The 16,851-nt window shown below is 37.0% G+C and overlaps 1 protein-coding gene across 7 annotated transcripts in view; it reads right to left on the bottom strand.

Annotated features, from left to right (window-relative positions):
- CACNA2D1 (calcium voltage-gated channel auxiliary subunit alpha2delta 1) overlaps positions 1 to 16,851 on the bottom strand; it is a 421,619-nt gene that overhangs the window by 164,970 nt on the left and 239,798 nt on the right. For all 7 annotated transcript variants that reach the window (XR_008579526.1, XM_054844365.1, XM_054844371.1 and 4 more), the window contains exon 6: positions 15,451 to 15,580. Coding sequence is in view for 6 of the 7 variants with exons in the window: in XM_054844365.1 (XP_054700340.1) it covers positions 15,451 to 15,580 (130 nt within the window). In the remaining variant the exon portion in view is untranslated. The remainder of the gene's footprint in view (positions 1 to 15,450; positions 15,581 to 16,851) is intronic.

Here is a 16,851-nt window from a genome sequence, read left to right as displayed (position 1 = left end):
TAGTATGAAAATATTAGCATCTTTTTTTATTATTATTTAGATGCCTCTGGTGAAATCCTAGTCCAACTAAAATCAGTAGACTGACTTCAACAAGATAAAGGGAGTTTGAGCTAATTAATAATCTCACTGATCTATATCTTTACGTTTCCTTACAAAATCACATTTAGTGTTATACCCAAGTTGAGAACATGTTAAGATAAACTATTCACTTGACCTGCAGTTACTGCTAGGCAAAATACTATCAAACTGCAAATTTAGGTCAAGCCACAAATACTGTGTAAGAAGGCGAGGAAGCATGTCACTTGTTTAGGGTCAAGTAAAGATATGCTAAAAGTCTTGCAAGATATGCAACAACCTGAGAGATTTGGTGTGATATAGTGAGAAAAGAAGATTTGCAGGTGAGGACCTTGCAAGACTGCAGTTTTATGCTGCTTGGTTTATCTACTTTCTTTGTGCCTGTGAATGTATTATTCTAAAATGCATAGGTAATCGATACATCTAAATTTTAATGGAAGTTATTGTTTAAATACTGAAATTAATTGTAATTATTAGATAATAATATCAATATTCAATAAATTTTATAGAAATCTAGGGGTACTTTATAACTACCAATGATACATATAACCTTCTGATGTGTTGATAACGTTATTTCACAACTCAGTCGTCACATAGTGACGTGAGAGTGTCACAGGCAGTATCACAGACAGCATTTTTCTGCATAATTATTAAATGTAAAAAAACTTAGTCACAAAGAAATTCTGCCATCAACATCATTGGTATCAAGGCCGCTTATGCCAGATTATACTATTTACACTGAAAAAAGCGACTGGCTCTTTTTCTAAGAAATAACGATACAACACAATCCTTTTAGAGACTGCATTTCAGTTTTACGCTGTCAGAAATAGCAGAGTCACAAGGAACACCGCACTGTATCTCCTGGGTCTGATTCATCACTAAGCCTTTTCTACATTACATCTGTCTCATTCAGACATGGTAATTTTGAAGCACCTTTATTTAGAGAAGCAGAAGGTCAAAGCCTAGGTCTTCTGAACTACAAAAAGTGAAACTCAGAGCCAAATGTAGATGTGTTCTTATTTGGAGCCTTGGTAAATTAGCAACAACACTGACAGCACTTGATATTCAGTCTATTTCCAAGCAACTGAGCACTCCAATGTGGATTCAATGAAATGACACTGAAGCAATGTACAAAATACATATTTGGTATGTCCAGGCTGACGGTGCAGAAACTTCAATCAGATACACAGTAAAATGTTCATTCCTGAGATTTGTATTTCAAATAAAGCAAAATAACAGCCCTAAGACCCAAGTGTTCTGTTATCACCAGAAGAAAAATTACTAGGAAATACTAAATCAACATCTTCTGGCAGCCCCCCAGCTCAGTAGTCCCTATGCTACTTCCTTCTTACATCATTTATTTTCTACTGTCCCAAGAAAGGGTTTTAACTGTGAGCAAGGTTCATATAATTCTATTCGGTCACTTCTAACAAGGAATATCAGTACTGTTCTTCCAGAAAGAACCACAGGAATATAAATAATTTGCAAACATCTGTTACTGGCATAGTGTTGCTACAAAAATCTGTTTTCATCCTGCTGGGTATATGCAAAACAGAAGATATCAACTGACACTACAATCTCTTTGGACCTTCACTTCATGTAGATAACCAGCACAAATTCAGGCATCTCTGGAAACAAATTCACATGGTAAAGTACCAGTGTTTAAATTGCAAGGGTCTAAAGATGTACTTGCTTTTTTGCATTCCCAATCTTTATTTCTTCTTCCTCTTTGCCAAGCTCTATGTGACTTTTTTTTTTTTTTTAATTTGTTTTGAGCTGCTCTGTCAGCCTGTTTTGGAAGATTTTCTAATTTAAGATTTCATTATTTTCTTTCCTTCAGCTCTGAATGGCCTGTCACTTGCTATACCCATCATGCTGAGCTACCCAAGCGCGCTTTTGATTTTCACCTGCCAGTTGAGAAGGCCAAGGTCTAGATTCCCCCCCACACCCCTTTCTCACTCTTCTTCCTGTGGTCAGCAACTATTTATTCTTTTTCCACATCATAAAGTAAGGCGCTGACCTGAATGGGCCTGAGTGCTTTCAAATGCTACTGAAAATAAATCGATACCAAGGACATGCAGCCTTTCACAGGAATAGGCCAAAAGGTTAAAAAATGTAAATAAGTGACCATGAAATACTCCTACAGAATGAACAGTTATACAGACAATTGCTTTAAAGAGGGGTATGTATAACTGCATAAACAAAGATCATTTAAATAAACAACTTGTAAGCTGAAAGTTGACATGCTATGAGATGCATGACCGTGTTTATTAGAGGTAGCTACCATTATCATGTTGATTAATGGAAAAGTTCTGGTCTCATTTTAAAACAGATGCTTAGGTTAATCGCTTTTGTACGGGTTGAAAAATTGTGCATTTACTTGAAGGAAGTCTGCCAGGCAGGGGCTGGCTCCAACAGAAAGGGCAGGCAACGGTCTCAATGAAATGTCCTGTCTGAGCTCCTCAGACCTCCTAAGAAACAAATACTTCAAGCACGAATGCACTGTAACACATACACAGCTCATTCAATTTGATTCAACTAACTCAGAATTCAGTGTAAATCCATGTAAACATACCCACTGAATAATGTTCAAGGTTTTCTTCTAGTACATTTTTTCACTGAAAATTATCCTAAGGTGATAAAACGGATGAATATTTGTATAGAAAAGGACAGAAAGGAATATCGGGTTGTCTTGGGTTTGCGTGGCAAGGTTTTGGTAGCAGGGGGCTACAGGGGTGGCTTCTGTGAGAAGCTGCTAGAAGCTCCCCTTGTGTCTGATAGAGCCAATGCCAGCCGGCTCTAAGACGGGCCCGCCGCTGGCCAAGGTCAAGCCAATCAGCGCCTCTGTGATAACATATTTAAGAAGGAAAAAAAACCAGTTAGAGAGAGCTTTTGCAGCTGGAGAGAGGAGTGAGAAGATGTAAGAAACTCTGCAGACACCAAGGTCAGTGAACAAGGAGGGGGAGGAGGAGCTCCAGACACCAGAGCAGAGATCCCCCTGCAGCCTGTGGTGAAGGCCATGGTGAAGCAGGCTGTCCCCCTGCAGCCCATGGAGGAAGGATGAGGGGGTGTAGAGATTCCACCTGCAGCCCGTGGAGGACCCCACGCCGGAGCAGGTGGAGGCACCTGAAGGAGGCTGTGGCCCGTGGGAAGCCCACGCTGGAGCAAGTTCCAGGCCGGACCGGTGGACCTGTGAAGAGGGGAGCCCACGCCAGGGCAGGTTTGCTGGCAGGACTTGTGGCCCCGTGGGGGACCCACGCTGGAGCAGTCTGCTCCTGAAGGTCTGCACCCCGTGGGAGGGACTCCATGCTGGAGCAGGGGAACGATGAGAGGAGTCCTCCCCCTGAGCGATGAAGAGGCGGCAGAAACACCGTGAGATGAACTGACCGTAACCCCCACTCCCTGTCCCCCTGTGCCGCTGAGGGGGGGAAGGTTGAAGCTGGGAGTGAAGTTGAGCCCGGGAAGATGGGAGGGGTGGGGGGAGGTGTTTTAAGAGTTGATTTCATTTCTCATTCCTCTACTCTGTTTTGCCTAGTAATAAATTAGATGAATTCCCTCTCTCAGTTCAGTGTGTTTTGCTGGTGACAACAATTAGTGAGTGATCTCTCCCTGTCCTTATCTCGACCCACAAGCGTTTCATTATGCCTTTTCTCCCCTGTTTAGTGAATGAGGGGAGTGAGAGAGCGGCTCTGGTGGGCACCTGGCCCCCAGCCAGGGTCAACCCAGCACACGGGTTTAAACTGTTGATATTTATTTTCAAAGGTTTATATCCTGTGAAATAACCAACTATTAAAGAAATGCAAAACAGAAGCCGAGAAGGGAGAGGGCACTCCAGAGGGAAGGGACACCCTGAAGGTTACAGGATGCCAGGGCTGCAGAGTATCCATTATCTTAAGCAGAAGTATGGCAAAGGCTATTTATTTATGAAATATTAGCCAATGGGGATATGAAAAATGACTAGAGATGCACTTAAGAGAAAATAGGGAAATACTAAAGGAGATAAAACAAGACAGAGGACAGACAACTGAAGATATGCAGATGTTGCTGATGCAGAGAATCAGAACGAGTCGTGATAAGATGCCTAAAAGTTAAAAAAACCCCATGACTGTGAGGAGAAAGCAGAGGGGCATATTAAACCCATGAAAAATGAGAATAAATAGATATAAAATGGAAAAGAGAAGACAAAATTATCTTCAGAGAGAAAAAGAAGACAGGAAGAACTTCAAATTTGTATGAAGAGTTGAAGACATAAAACAGATTACAAATGCTGGCTTCTTAGTAGGATGAAAGACAAGAGCTAATCCAAACAACTGAAGTTTGCATCATGTGCCAGGTATAAAATATCCATTTTTCAGGCTTAAAAGGATATCAAAGGGAGTGTACTAGCATCTGATTGTACAACTACAGATCAGTTTCTCAATAGTAACAGGCTGCTGGCATGCACTTACCCTGCAGTAAATGAGAATTAATTTTTTGTCTTCCCCATCAGCAAAAAGAAAGGAAAAAGGATGTGAGAAAATCATGAAGATAAATGGTTATTTTATGGATAGGTTTTGTGAGGTGCATTTTGGGATCTTCTGTTTATGAAGGACACACACTGGAAGTAAAAATTGAATTTTACTCAGTAGCAGATACCATTTTCAAATCAATGCTTGTACAACTGTTGGAGAGCTAAATAATTTCTAGGGCTGAGCTTCATACAAAAGAGGGAAAGTAGGCAAGTACAAACTAAAGGATGGAGAGACCACAGGGAAGGCAAGATGCAAAACCAATAAAACTAATGTGTTATTATTGATAGAAACAGTAATCTAAAAGGAAATAGTGTCACACAGAGAAATAACAATATCTAATTTGGCATAAGAAACCTTCTGACACATAGAAGTAACTAAGACATTTGTACCATATGCAAGACCATACAAACATAGTAATCAAACCCAAATTTCAAATCTATGTAAGATATCTGAATGATGCACAGAAAAGAATGTAATTTTTTCTCAAGTAGACATTTGAAAATAGTACGAATTGAAAGTAGTTCAGTAGTATTATTTAAACATTTTTATAAATACATATATTCAAACTACTCTGTCCAAACTTCACAAAATACTCCCCCAATAATGGAAGAAAAATCTGTGATGTATGTATTGCCAAACACTTCATTATTAAATTACACATTATTCCTTCCTAATAGTTTTGACTGGAAATGAACTCACATGACAGAAAGAATAAAGTGGACCAACCAAATCAGTGAGTCAGGTAATGATAAATAAAGAAATACTAGTATTGTCCTCAAGTTACATTCAGCACGTCGTTATAACCTCTAAAGAATGTAAATTTTGGACATATACACAAAAAGCCATTCTCTAAGGATATTCAAATCCACACATGCCTACATAAAATTGTGCCCAGTCTTTCCCTTTCATTACCTATCTTCCTCACTTCAAAACTAAAACTGAGCATATAATTTCTGAAGGTGATCCTCCTTTAAAAATAATAATAATAATAACTACAATGCTGGATTATATGATAATGCAGATGCTAAAATTATACGAGAGAAGATATATTCTGATCCATTCATCCACTGCTGATTTTTCAAGCAGTTTCCTGGTAAACAACCCAGCTAAATTTATCAATGGGGATATTTCAAACAGTACCTATATTTATTATTTTTTTTTTTTTAACATATCATCTACCATGGTTAGTCTTTTTCAGAATAAAATGTTGAATTTTATTTTTTATCTCCTGCACATCTATAATTTTACAACTTTATTTCATTTTGTTCTGAAAGAATCAAATGAGTGAAATGTTGTTAGAGTATAGGATTATAAGGATTCATCATGTAAATCTTGTAAAGATAATAACCCAGGGATATAATTTTTAACCAATAGAGGATAAAAAATCATAACTCATAGCTAGGCTGCCATCAACAGAGCAAAATTTGCAGCTGTGGTATCACAGGCTGGAAATACAAGATTTCTGAAATGTGAGGACAAATTATTTAATAATGGGTTTTACAAATTCCAAACTTTTTTTAATACTACAAAGCTGAAAACCAGATTTCTTTCCAGGGGAAAATCACCGCTTTGTTGATAGTAAGTATATTAAACTGTTTAGATATTAAAACCATGACAAATCACCAAGACATTTCTATAAATCTTAATGAGAAGTGAGATGGTTGTATAGGAAATATTTCACATTTCCAGAGTGAAAAAAAATAACACTCAGAAGATACTATTTTTATTTTTCTTCCGCATAATTTGTGTGGGCCAAGTAAAGAATAAACACAAACTCGTCTTATTTTAATATACTATTTTTGTGTGTATAGAAGCTAGCTATGTATCAAGGCACTTGTTCTTAGCAATGCACATTAGTTATTTTATGTAGCTTACAATGTAACACTGAGTTTAAAACATCTTGTCCTCATCTTTAAGGATTTGCACAACTTTGTGCTATGCACGTGCACTTTCAGCCTGCACAACCCCGTTAGATGCCCCAGAGATGCGAGGGTGGAGGCAGAAGTTGCCTGCACAGTCACATTAACTCTTCCACAGCTCCGCACAGGGTCACCGAGGGTGTAAACTTTACACAAGTTGGCAGCTTGTGTGCGAAAGAGTAAAAAAAGGGGGTAGGCCATGGTTCTCTCTCCCTTCTCTCCTTCCTCTTTCCTTATCCCACATCTCCAGATACAGAAATTGAAAATAACAACAGAGTACGAACTAAGAAGAGAAATTTTTTTGAGGAGAGAGGAAAAAAGAATTGACAGACTCTTGGGGTAGCTAAAGACTATTCCCAAACCTCTCACACTTTGGACAGAGAACCTTTTATTTTTTTCCCATTAAGTGCTTCACACAAATTGGTATTTTCTTGTTAGATGTTTCTTATCAGACCTAGTGTGGCCAGCAGGACTAGGGAAGTGATTGTCCCCCTGTACTCGGCACTGGTGAGGCTGCACCTCGAGTACTGTGTTCAGTTTTGGGCCCCTCACTACAAGACAGACATTGAGGTGCTGGAGTGTGTCCAGAGAAGGGCAACGAAGCTGGTGAAGGGTCTGGAGCACAAGTCTTATGGGGAGCGGCTGAGGGAACTGGGGTTGTTTAGCCTGGAGAAAAGGAGGATGAGGGGAGACCTTATCGCGCTCTACAACTCCCTGAAAGGAGGTTGTAGCCAGGTGGGGGTTGGTCTCTTCTCCCAAGTAACTAGTGATAGGACAAGAGGAAATGGCCTCAAGTTGTGCCAGGGGAGGTTTAGATTGGACATTAGGAAAAATTTCTTCACTGAAAGGGTTGTCAATCACTGGAACAGGCTGCCCAGGGAAGTGGTGGAGTCACCATCCCTGGAGGTGTTTAAAAGATGTGTAGAAGTGGTGCTTAGGGACATGGTTTAGTGGTGGGCTTGACAGTGTTAGGTTAATGGTTGGACTCAATGATCTTAAAGGTCTTTTCCAACCTAAATGATTCTATGATTCTATTAATTACTTCAAGCAATTTAGCACATTTTTCCTAGTAGTGAGCTCAACTCGTATCTACTTATTTGATATACTCAAACACATCTAAACATTTCTTTTAATTCTTAGCTTGCAAATATAACAACTGTTTCTTTCCACATTCCCTTATAGTTCTCTGGAAACAGTTTTGAAGAAGTAATTATACAAAAATTCCTGTGAATCCTAAAAGACTTATATGTGCTGTGAATTTACACTTAGAGAAAGCCCAAGTAACCTCCTGATAGCCTTCCCTCACTTGTAGAGCAGGTTTGAAAACACAATTGTCATCCCTCACATCGACAGAAGCTTGTAGGCGATGTTGCTGAATAAAGGATTGAGGTGACATTTTCCCTTCCTTGAGGACCAATACAAAGCTTGCACAACGCATATGCTCCTCTATCAACCTGTTTTGCAAAGCTAAGCCAGATTTATAACATAATGAACCTTGCACCGGTTTCCACATAGGGAGAATTCCACACACCAGAATCAATCACTCTTTCAAGATCTATATTAAAATTGCCTTCTCTTTTAATATGGCCAATAATAAAGATCTACTGATATTCAGTGTTCTGCTTTGCAGTCTGTACTTTAAAATGCAAATGCCACTGTTAGCTATTTTTACCAGAAGAAGATGGCCAACCTTACTGCAGAGCCAACTTTCCCCTCTTGGTACAAGAGGATTCAATACTAACTGTTATTCCAAGCTGTGCATAAGAGAGAAAATATTGCAGAAGGAATGGAAAGGGATCTGAGGAGCAGCAGTAAGCATCTGGCCTCCAAAATAGATTTTGGCAGTATGCACAGCTTAAACATTTATTACTCAGTCAATGCAGCCTAACAGACGCTGGAACCTCTGGACCTGCTATAATGTCCAAGAAAATTCTGGATACACACCACACTTGATGGTTAAGAAATACACAGTGAAAGGCAGCCACACAATGATAATGAAAAGCAGAATTCAATTTACCAGAAAATTATTTCTCATGCATTTCATTACAAACTATGCAAATTAGTGTTACACGGTGTGGGATGGAAGTAGGAACATGAAGGTGTTTTGGCACCTTTCTGCCTAAAACCTGGAGTTTCCAAAATCAAAGGACTTTGGAGATAAAAGACCTGAAAAGTCTCTTCATTGTAAGGATTTCTATTTTGTTGAAGACAGAACTGTAATACCAGTTTAACCAGTTATCATTTGTTTGGCTTCTGGTATGGCTTTTCACACCTCATCATGATATTAAAAATATTAATGAAGTAGTATATCATATTCTTTGAGTATTTGGGAAGACTGTATCATGTCAGACATCCATGCAGATGAATTCCTGGTTAAAAGAACAGGAAATAAATTAACCATTTCCTGTATTTAATGGGATAAAATTTCCTTTCTTGATATATTTTATTGCATTTAGAAAGAAATCAGGTTTGCTATATTAAAATGCGATTTGGTTTTGTGAAATTTGATTTTCACTGGGAATTCTGTGACAGTACAGCACTCTGGCTCTGGTTATGTTTTAGCAAAATAAGTGGTTTTTTCTGGTTAAATATCTCTTCAAATACATCAGATTTATTCAATAAAGGGAAAGTAAGGTGAAAAAAAAATATTTTAAAGATATCACTCAGAAGGTACATATCTGCTGTTGTCAGATAGGAATCTGGAAGATCAGGAGACAGAGCTATATGGAGCATTTCTCTGCTGAAGTACAGATGGTAATCATGAGGTTTGGCGTTTTCTGGAGGGATGACTGAAACTGAATCAGAGAAAACTAGGATGTTTGCAGGCAGGCAAGAGCCCCTCATGCAGTGTTAATATGCTTACTCTGTAAAAGAAAGTTGGAGATGGAAATATAAATATTTTTGTCTGCGAAAACTAGATCCATAGTAAAATAAAACAATTTGGAAGTAAAAATAATTACTGGTAAAAGAGTATCACTACTACCAGTTATGAAGATAACTTATTTTAAAAGTATTATATATGAGATCTTGGCATCCCTGTAAGAAGTGGCATTGTAGGATAAAATACTTCATCATGAAAAAGAAATGATGTCATCATGTATCCTAAATGAATTGTGAGTGGTCTCTTTGCTGGAATTCAGTATTTAATTTCCCCGGGTTAAATGACCTGATTTGATTTAAAATATTTAAAATATAGGTCTATATATTTCCCTTTTTTGAGTAAATAATTAGATTAACAAACTTAATGATGTTAAAGGTCTTTTGCAAGCTGAACGATTCTATGATTCGCAATAACAATTAAAACCAGTCATAAATTGCTTTGAAACAGCTAACCCGTGATTCATTTCAAATAAACTTCGTTAAGTTCAGAAGCAGAATATTTCAGAAGACCCACTTTCAGTAGAAATCAGTTTAGAAAATTAGGTCTTGATGGTATTTACGTTCTAAATTTACTTCTAAAAATGGAAATTCTGGGTTTTTTGTTTTACAGAAACATTTGAAAGTTCTATTCAAAATGCTTAAGGTAAGACAACACCAGTCTGGAAGAGTACCTAGAGTTATAATGAAAGTACATGTTATTTCAGATTTACCACTTTATCTGTTCCCATTAAAAACCTTGTCACATTTAATAATCTTGGATAAACTTCCAGACCAAAATATATTCACGAGTATTCAGATTGAGAATATGGTATTATAACATTTTTGTCATACATCATTATCAGGCATATTGCTTTAAATTTACATTGATAATTCCTTACTAGAGCCAGTACCTTCAAAATAACATTATCTAACCAATTTAGTCTTCCAAGGAGGAATAAATTAAGCTTGCTTACCATACAATCTTTACTTATTCTACCTCATTATCTTTAATTTTGATAATTTGAGACTGAAATCATGGTAAGCTTGATGTCAGATGAACATGCTAGACCATCCATCCAATAAAACTAATGTAATCCCAGGACCAAAATACAAGTACTTCCTCCTGAAGGAGGACACTGTTCGTGTTGCTTAGCCTTCTGAATTCTGACAGAAACAAGCTTTATCATCAAGTTAGAAAAGCTATTTATTTTTGCTGGTTATCTAAAAAGATTTTCATTCAGGGAGCTTTAGTAAGCTACTTGGGGAAAAAAAAAAAAAAGTAAATCGTAATCGTCAAAACATAAAAAGCAATACTGACCCTAGAGTTCATTGCTTAAGCTTCTGCATCAGTATTTTCCTTCCAGGTTTAATATTGAACCAACCAGGCAGTACTTAGGGACTTAGCTGCAACTAACATTTGCTTTATACTTACCCCAAGCTATAGGGTTTGGTATTTAAAACAGACTGACACTGAAAATTCACTTAAAGGACCACTTCACTCATTAAATGTTTTCACAAATAACTCACTGATTAAAATAACTGAAAATATTAATTATTTAGAAGAAATTGTAATCTCACATGCTATCTGCATAAGACATACAGCATGATGTAAACCAACTTCTGTTTCCAAATTTAAAAGTGTGAACACACACACAGAGACTTGAAACAATCATTTTTCAATCTCAGCTGTAGTATGCACTATTCATTTATCCCTTAGAAGAAATCATGGGAAAAATAGTTCTGAATAGCTACAGCTTCTCAGCCAGAACCAAAGTATATCAATAGCATTAATCTTAAAATATTTTGAACCAAGCAATTTAATTAATAAAATTGTCTTGCCTGTCTCTTATTGCTATTTAAACTAAATACCAAAAAGCACAAAAAAGTTGCATTGCTCCTTTAGTCATTTAAGGAATACTGATATAGCATGCCAAAATTTTTACACAACACTTTACTAATATCTTGATTCATGAATAAATCTTATTTATTATCCAGGCACGAGACCTTCCGTGAATAAATGACAATGCACTTTTTCCTAGTCTTTTGGAGTTGTTCTGGTTTATTTTTTTGGAGGGGGAATATTCTTGGTCCCGTGCTTAATTTCCCAGCATATCTAAGTTTCTTCCCAAAGAATGTTTCTTCTTTTCTTCTTTTCAAGCTCATTGCCTGAGATACCCAAGATATGCAGAAATTGTTTGAGTACAAAAATTCCAAAGAGATAGTATTCCAGTCAAGATAAAAATCACTGTAGCATCAAACCAGAATTTTCCGAGTTATTCCTAAGAGCTTTGATTACCCCCCAGTACTAAGCAATATTATGTCTAAGTACTCAATAACTCTTTACTTATATGATTCACTACTACAAAGGTAAAATTGTTACCCACTACCAAACTTGCTATCAAAAAATAATATACATATTAGAAGATTTTAAGGAGCAGCAAAGTTTTGACTGCCATCTCAATTAAAGGAGGGTCCTAACAAACAGTATGTATATTTTATGATTATTAAGCTATAAGAACCATCAATTAATTATAACTCTATTTATGACTGGTTTAATGGCTTCTGAGCAAGGGAAGCCTTTTTTTCTTTCTGGTAACTGTCCAAACATATTCAAAATGATGTCATCATGTTCAAGACACATTACTGTCAACCCGACACTTTAATCAACTCTTCAATGCTAATCAGGTAGTGACATGTGGAGGCAATATTTCAATTTTTGATTTCGAGTAAGTAAAGCGGGAGTAACCACACACACAAAAAAAGCAATCCTTGTTTGTGTGCTTTGCCTAACGCCTTTCCTAAAGCTGTAACACCAGGACAGACTGACATCTAGAGCATCCATTGTAGCAGATGGTACATGATGCATCTCAGACAGCGAAGGCAATGCGTGGTGGTACCCACCTGGCAGATCAACCTCGCTTGCCTTGTGCTGAGGATTTCCTCTGCTTCCTGGCCTGCAGTTCCCATATTCTGCTTAGGGATAAGCAGGGTACAGTTTTAATGGGAATTTAGAAATAAGACCTCTATTATTACTAATAGGAGATGCATGCCTAATTCCCAGTGCACGTGGTAGAAAGACGACCTGAGGGTCTGTTCTGTTTTCAGCAGTAGATTGATTTTATTTCAAAATCTAAATTGGACTCTTGAAAAATACTGAATTAAAGTTTGATTTGGGTCTATTTCATTGGGATTACCCTCTCCTGCAATGGGACTGTAATCCTCAGGAACAGGTAAATAAATTAACTCCCTAGACTTTTCCCTGTCTCTACCTAGGTTTTGGCACCAGATACAGAGAAAAGCTAAAATAACTGTCATAATATTTCTTTCTGCAATCAAATAAGCCACAAAGTAATAACCTGGATGTAGTGAATGGATATTTTGTAACAATGTATCATGTATTTCTATGGTGAAATGAAAGAAGTCAAAAAATATTATTTTATAGCACTTATTAGTTTGTCAGGATTAAATATGTGGCATCCCATTACAGAGTTACTGGCTAAACCAGTTTCCCAGTTTCAAAGGGCTAATGGAGAATGGATCCACACATTCAGAATTTCATATGACAGAAAATCGATATTTGATTCATATCTTAAAAATTGTAAATAATAACTGCAATAAAAAAGAAACCTGAATACGGAAGGAAGATTGTCATAGATAACATATTGTTTAAGAGTCAGCGATTCTCAATTTCCCAGCTTCATACAGCAAAGAAATAATTAACATGAAGTGTGATCAACAGATCCAAGTGAAAAATCACATTTAGGAACGTGCGTGGCTCTAACTGTAATTGTCCCTCCTCCCTAGAGACAACAACCTGCTACTGTAACAGGCAATAGAAGTGAAAACCAATCTCAGGGAAGAGTAGGCGAGTCAAATATCTAGTCATTGAAACCTGTTCTGTGAGATACAAAGAACAGGTCCCTGTTTCTCTTGGCATCCTACAAAACATATACAATAAAGGGAGAAAAAATGAAATCGCTTTCCAAGGTGTAATTCAGAGCCAAAAAAATTGGCTTCCAAGCAATAAAAGTTGTAAACTGCATCTCATCCACTGTTTCTCAGAAGGATTTGTTGTAATATCTGTTTTGTAAATGTTCGCTAGCAGACTGGGATGTAGACAAGGAATTGAAGATTTATTGCAAACTATTTTCACAGTGTACAACTGTTCCCCACTGTAGTGGGCACCGAAACCTCCATCAGGAAATGACAGTTTAGCTCATGTGAACAGGAAGGAAAATGACAACAGTGTTCAAGATGCGTTATCAGTCTTTCTAAGGTTATAAAAGTTGCTTTGCGGATAATATTACTTGTGAAAAGAAAATTAAACTCTGGCTTTGGAAATCTGTTGGTGAACAGCTACCTTCCAATTGCTCACTATGTTTCAGATGACATATGAACTTTGTTACTGTAAAATACAACCTGGTGACAATTTTGTGTTTATTGATATGAAATCTGTGATTTTTAGGTATTCTCCAGCTATTATCTCTGAAAACGTCATCTGTAACCAAAAGTTACCCAGCTACCCAACAAGAGAACTTTGGTAATGCAGAATTACAGTCTTCCCAGTAATTTTCTAGGCTTCCACATCTCTGGTAATTAATATGATAGCCAGACCCAAAAAATCATTAATTTCTCATGAACCATATATGTTGCACATGCAGTTACCTCTCTCAAAAAATGTACATTTCTGTCTGTTATTATCATTTTATTAGGTACTAAAGTTGTACCTTTCCTACGGAAGTCTTAGCCTGTTTTCATTTTTAGTTTAGCGAGTTGTACAGTAGCATTACCTAACATGTATTTTTAATGGACATAAGCGTCCTTAACAATACCATATAAAATGTTAAATTCAACACAACAACAAAACATTTTACACACTGTTATGATGACAATCTTATATCAAAGTGCACATGGTGTTTACAAATATCCAAATGATTGGAGGCAACTTTCATAACATTTTAACAGCGACGTATTAATACTCTTCAAACAAAAGCAAAGGAAATGGCCTGTCTCATCCCTGTAATCCTGCAATTAAGGTGCACTTTACCACTTATTAAAGCCGGAATCCCAGAATAATCCTCTAGGTCTGTCAGTCAAGCACACCATATAAGAATACGAGCTACTATGATTCTTTCCCCCATCATACTGACATTTCCATTTTCATCCCCATGTCATTTATATAAGCTGCACAAAACCATGGCCATGAATTTTAAAAAGCTCAGGTCACATTAGGGTCTCTTTCCTCTTGATGAGATTTTGAAAGAGGAAAAAGACTGCATCCTTGAAATTAGGACCCTAAATAAAAAACCCTCCAAACTTAAAAATATGGATCCTATTTCATTTTCCTTCCCCTTTTTTAAAAAAATGCAGCCATTTTGAATGCTGAAATATCTTTTTATTGGATAACAAATTTTTCTTGATGATGATGAGCACAGAAAAAGGAAGTTATTGTCATCTTGAAAGATAACTTAAATACTTAATCTTGAAATACAATTAAAGAATCCTCAGCAGTATATGAGCGCATATATATATATAATTTTGACATTGTTTAGAAAGAGTTTATTGAAATTCTCTGCTGAAGTCTGTCACTGCAATTCTGGAACTGCGCTGCATGCAGTATAAGTTCTACCATCTTGCACAGCATGTTATTTGCCTGAACTGTGTATGCTTTTGGGATACTCAAAAATGTTTTCAGTACTCATCCCTGCCTGAGGCCAAAACCATGTAAAGAAGAGCTGTCAAGAATTGTTTATCTTAAATGAGAACACAGCACAGAGAAAGAATGGATAAGAAAATTAGACTATGTAAGAGCTTTGTTTCACCTCCAGTTTCATTTCTGAAACTCAGATCCAGTCCTAATGGATCTCTGTAACTATGGTGTCTACTATTTCATAAGATGAATCATATGCCTAATAGAGCACATCTTTGAAGTATTATTGAAAGAAGATGACAAAAAGACAACATCAGCAAATCTGTAGTAAAAATGGAGATGAAAATTTTGCTTGGAGGTTATTTGTTTTTAAGAATGGGACACGAATAATAAGCTTAGTATTAAACTAAAATCACTTTGTTCACATGCTACTTACAGCCTTCATAAATATCTGTTGGTATGTGGACTGCTGCATGTTGGTAAGACGTTTGCCGTCGGAAAACAGGATCTTCTTCAAATACTGGTCTGATTCTCTGGCTGCCAGATTCAGTGTCATTCTTTTCAGGCTTTTAAAAGAAAGACATGTAAAGGGCAAAATATTACAAGTATGCTAAAAACATTTCCATTCACATTTGCCTCTTTTTACATAACAATCTCATAGCCTTTCTTCCGTAGCTAACATTTTGCATTTGTGTATAAACAGACTTATTTGCTCCAGGTCTAGAAATATTTGTGTATACTTTATTTTTATTTACGAGTTACCTAATGTAACTCAGTCAAATGAAGAGCTGCAAAAGAAAAGTGATAGCCTAACACCTTACACACCTAAATTTCGTAAGTGCATGGAATTTTTACATCATAATGCAAGGCAAATACATTACCTTTTATTATGTGCAATAATTTCTACCAAATCTTAATTATAAATACTGTATATTTCATTTTTTTCCTTCTGTGGATTATATGGTAAACCACAAATCTTAAAATGATACCACTATTATAAATATCATAAATAGATTTTTTGAGAAACAGTGGTGCACATCCAGGCAAAGAAAAGAAATTAAGCCTTCTTAGAACTGATCGACATAGGTTTTGTTCATTGATTTATTTAAATAATAAGTCTCGATGAAATCTCATGTAGTCTCCTGGCTACAGCTGCCTGGGTTGAAAGGTTCCCAAACATTCAGGTGCTCACCACCACCAGCCTGCTTGGGTTCCCATCCCCTCTCACCCCTCCGCACCCCTGCTTCTTGATTTCTTCCAATTCACCGAGTCATTTGGACTAACTTTTAAAAATTTTGAAAAGCAGAGGCTTTTTCTAACTCAAGCTACAGAAATTGCATGAAGTGTGGAAAACAAGGAGGTGGTGAAGACCAAAAGGGAGGTTGCAATGTCTTCACCTAGCTCAGCTGCGGCTGGAACAGGAGGCCCCATAGCACAAGCAGGCTGCCACTTAAATCAATCATGAATCAACTATGATACCAAATGATTACCTGGGCCAGCACTTGTAGACAATTATAAGGATATTTTTAATACTACAGGGTCATCAGTTTTTGGAAATGTGTTATACTTGAAAAATAGTGCTGACAAAGAAGCACCTGTCTGGTCAGACAGGCATGTGCGTGCTGAGGCTATTCTTTATACACTACCACCGTGTATATATATATCCCCTATCAAAGTACAGACAGCTAAATTTTAACTTACCCACACAGCAATCTAATTAAACTGCATGTTTCCTCATCTGCTTCATCACAGGGTCACAGACAAATGTGATACTATAGGTTCAAATGCTGTAAGCAGCAGTCGCAGACGGGTTTCCAGGAGGTGGAAACACAAAGGA

The sequence above is a fragment of the Grus americana genome, chromosome 1, assembly GCF_028858705.1.
Source record: "Grus americana isolate bGruAme1 chromosome 1, bGruAme1.mat, whole genome shotgun sequence".
Classification (NCBI taxonomy): domain Eukaryota; kingdom Metazoa; phylum Chordata; class Aves; order Gruiformes; family Gruidae; genus Grus; species Grus americana.
Note: the sequence above shows the minus strand (reverse complement) of the source record. Positions and strands in the feature narration are given on the sequence as shown.